General features: G+C 26.0%; 1 protein-coding gene across 1 annotated transcript; it reads left to right on the plus strand.

Annotated features, from left to right (window-relative positions):
• On the plus strand, positions 1–2113 carry LOC126907792 (uncharacterized). Its single transcript, XM_050689389.1, has 2 exons — positions 1–1314; positions 1798–2113. Exons 1-2 carry the CDS (start codon positions 69–71, stop codon positions 2031–2033), a joined length of 1482 nt encoding a protein of 493 aa, XP_050545346.1. The 5' UTR covers positions 1–68; the 3' UTR covers positions 2034–2113.
• Positions 2114–4592: the final 2479 nt, after the last annotated feature.

The raw sequence follows: 4592 nt of genomic DNA on the forward strand, positions 1-4592 counted from the left end.
AATATAATGTGCTTACTTTGAACACATATGGTGATGCAATAAAAACCCATGGCGAAATCGTACTAGTAATGTTAAGTATTTTAATGGAAGCCAATCGAAAGTTGTACTCGAAAGAATTAATGTCACTCAATTTATACTTAAATAATGTTTCTGAACATTTAGATTTCTATTCTAAAAATAATGAAAAAATATTTGATACGTCAAATAAAACTTTCAGTATTCTTAAAGGTTACTTGATGATTCATGATTATTTTTTAGAACAGTTTGAGAACATGATATTAAAATATTGTCGTTATGTAACATATGATGAAGTATTTGTTTATTGTCCTGATTATAACAAATCAGGAGAATATACTATCGAAAATTTTCGATATGTTGCAAATAGACTTAAAAACAGATTACTACAACGTGATATTCAACAAAATGACATTGATGATAATATAAAAAATTTAGAACACAGTGAAATATATTTTGTTTTTAATAAAGCTGTTAAAAGGTCTGAATACTGGGGATTTTTGCCAAAAAATGTACTATTATATGATTTTATGATGAATGATTGTAAAATTCCCGAAAAAGATCTAATGATAAGTTCTCAGAACGAACAATATCCCTTATTAATAAACAGGCAGAATGAATCTGTTTTAGACATGATTCGTTTTGCACCACTCACCTATAAATGTCCTGATAAAAGACACATAACCATTTTTGATATATTTAGATACATCAAATATACATTATACAGAAAAGAAGTACAAGTATTTCATACACTCATACTAACAGCAACATTTCGTCCTATTATTTTACTAGTAAGACTGTTTATCAGAACCATTAAGGAATTAATATACGTGTACATTCAAAAAAATGAACAAGAAGTACCTTTAAAATATTATGAAAATATTATTTCTGTCGGTAAAAGAATACTTGAATGTTTTCAAAATTTTGTCGATTTGAATCTTTTTGGTAACGATTCGAAAATATTCTTTTCTTCATTTTTATATAAAACTTCTGACTGCCTTAAACATTTTATTTATAAAAGGACACGCGATACAATGATTTCGTGCTCTAAGTGGGAACAGTTATCAAAATCATTTTTATTTAACAACAAATTGGTCATTAAAAATCCAACTGAGATTTTTACAGAGAATAGTATTGACGAACTCTTTGAAAAATTGGCTGTGAATCTGAAACAATCAGAAGAATTCGTAAAAGAATTAAAAGAACATGATAAAGTTTTTAAATTCACCAAAAAAACTTTTTATGTTAATCACATATTAAATTTTCAATACACGTATATTTTTCATAGAAATATCATAGGTAAATATAATTATTTGTTTTGTTTTATTATATTAAATAATTAGGTTGAACGATTCAGAAAATTTAATTAACCTGACATTTTCGAGATATTTTATGATATTTCTGAAATATGACATTGTTATTTTATAATAATTTTTTTGTATTTTCTTCAAAAATCTAATTTGAAATAATTAAAAGTTTTAAACAATTTGTTTTATATTATTAGATTATTAGAGTAAATATTAATAATCATTTATCAAAATAAATTAAATAATGAAATTAGTACTGATTATACAAATAAATATATATAAACTAAGTATAAATTAATACTTTCTTGACAATTTTATTACTAATAATTCGTGTAGTGAAAATGTTTTTCTTTAAACTACAGTAAAAATCAATTAGTTTTACATATTCTGCACTTAAAAGCATAAGAGTTATATCTTCTATTCAATTTTAAGTGTATCATATTAAAATAAAATTATTATCATAATTCATTTTTAGACAATTTATGTCGAACTAAAGATAGTTACACATCTTTATTCGGTGATGCTGCCACTCAAATCGTACGTGTCAAAGAAAAAAGTAATGCCAACGATAATAAAAATAGAAAAAAACAAATTGTGGTGTATCAAAATCATTCTGAGAAAATTATAGTGAATAGTTATGATGAATGCGATATAAACTATTGTTATAATCCCAACCCTAAATACTTGATTAATTACATATTGTTCACGTAAATTGGATTTATTTTTAATATTTATAAATTATGTTATAAATTATTTAGTGAAAAAACATAGAATATAAATTTTGTTGTATCAGTAAATTTATGTATATTTTGATTTTTATATCTTTTATAACAACTGAAAAGTAATGTAACACATTTCCTGTGTTGAAAAAAACACCAGAATATTTTTTTCTCTTAAATAAGTATAAAATCTCATTTTTATACCATAGCGATACACAGGTGAAACTAATGTCTCGAATTTTTTGCATGAATTCTATGACTCTGATCATTATTCATTTCTTACTTTTTAGACCGGAACTGAAATGTGCATAGTACGCTAAGATTGTTCTAGGGATAGCTAGACTCCCTTTCTTTGATTATAAAGATTTATTTTTCCATTCAAAACAAATATATTTAGTAAAATTATTCACACAGAATTTATGAAATTATTATCAAGATTTTTCTATTTGGGATTTTTTAAATTTTATTAACACATAATTTTTTTCTTAACTTCATCTTTAATGCGAACCTGGAAAGTACAGGTGTAAATAAATAAATAATATCTTGTACAAAGTAATTAAATAATGATAAATAACTTGTGGTTTGTCAATTACTACAATTTTGAGAAAATGCACGTGTAAATTGATCACTTTCAGTTACAGTTACAGTTTGTTACATTTTAAAATTTAAGTTTAATGATAATTTTTCAGAAAAAATGATAAAAATTTTAGTTGAACTATCCAATCTCATAAAAATGTAATGGCTATCAATAGATAGAATATTTTGTAAGGAATACAAAAATAATTTTTTTTGTTTTTTATTTTACGTATGAAAACTTAGTAATAAGTAATGCGCAATTATTAAAAAAATATTTAGAGAGATTGGCTAACTATGTCTCACGTAATATCTTTAAAAATACAAGTATTACAAACAATTTTTTTTAAAATCATTATGGATCTTTGATGAGCTGTTTGTCAAGAAAAATAAAATTTCTCTCATCATCCTTTATACTTAGAGCTTTTATCAACTTCATGTTTTCAAAAAGCAACCTCATATTATTTTTATATAATTTTGTTCGTCATAAAAAAAAAAAAAAAATGTTAACAAAAATTAAATAAAAAATTATGAATTTTAAATAAGATACGCTACTTTAAAATTTACGATATTTTATGAAAAAATTCAGTAGTTTTTCCAACACGGTCATATTATTATTTTATGTAGCGATAAGTGCTACCGGTTTACTGTGTCAATGCACGTAGTCAAAATAGCTAAGGTAAGCTTGGTATGTTTATTTATAAAACTAGTAGTAGCACTTATCGATTTACGACCTATAATGTTACAGTCTGTTATAATTTTTTCTTAATAAACCCTAAACTTTAGAGAGCCATAGAGCGCTTAATATTAAATAAAATGAAAATTTTTTTACAAAATATTTTTTATTAAACTAAATCTAATAGTGTAAAAGAAAATAGAGTTGCCATTTGAAAATCTGAAGTTGACACAAGTTCTAAGTATAAGGGATGATGAGAGAAATTTAAATTTTCTTACGAATCACCTCATCAATGATCCATAATGATTAAAAAAAAATTGTTTATAATACTTGTATTTTTAAAGATATTACGTGACACATAGTTAGCCGATCAATCTGTAAATAAAACTCAAAAATTTGAAGAAACTACAATTGTTTGGTCATTAATGGACTGTATAAGGTATTGTAAAGGAAAACAATAAAATAAAGTTGAAAATAAATAAATAATCAACCAATGTTCACGTAGTTACAATAAATTAATTATTAACCAAAGAAAATTTCATACATGCATTAACCCTGGCCAAGAACTTAAAACTAAGGAGAATCAATTAATGGGGGGATCAGAATACAAACAATTAATTAAAAAAAAAAAACAAAATAATTAAGTAAATATAAGGCTTGCCTTTGCTGTTTGGATACGACTGCGACGGCGGCGACGACGAATTGTTAATGCACACACGTACGATATTTGTAAATGATTTTCAAAGTTAACGGTCGGTATGTTCTTTTCCGGAGGTTTCGGTGATGGTCGAATTCGGTTGACGGTCGGTGTCGATAAACGGTCGGTGTCGGTTGACGGTCGGTATCGGTTGACGGTCGGTATCGGTTGACGGTCGGTGTCGGTTGACGGTCGGTGTCGGTTGACGGTCGGTGTCGATAAACGGTCGGTGTCGGTTGACGGTCGGTATCGGTTGACGGTCGGTGTCGGTGTGTTTAGGTAGGCGGTAGTTGCGAAAAACAAAACAAGATTAATTATTTACAGTGATTCCCAAACAACAATTATTTAGAAAAAATATTAAAGCACGATCAAATAATAGTCCAGGAAGTTAATTATTAAAAATCCAACACAGTGGCATATTGGAGATTATTAAATATTAAAAAAATATATATTAATATTAACTTTAGCCACAATGATACTATGGCACCATAAAATATATTAAAATTTATGATTATGATTATAATTTGATTTGTACATAAGAATTACATTTTTTGTTCAATTCGGCAGCCATTTCCCCATAGATGATATGGTGTCTGGAAAATAAT

The sequence above is a fragment of the Daktulosphaira vitifoliae genome, unplaced genomic scaffold (assembly GCF_025091365.1).
Source record: "Daktulosphaira vitifoliae isolate Bord-2020 unplaced genomic scaffold, ASM2509136v1 Scaffold_5, whole genome shotgun sequence".
NCBI classification, from domain to species: Eukaryota; Metazoa; Arthropoda; class Insecta; order Hemiptera; family Phylloxeridae; genus Daktulosphaira; species Daktulosphaira vitifoliae.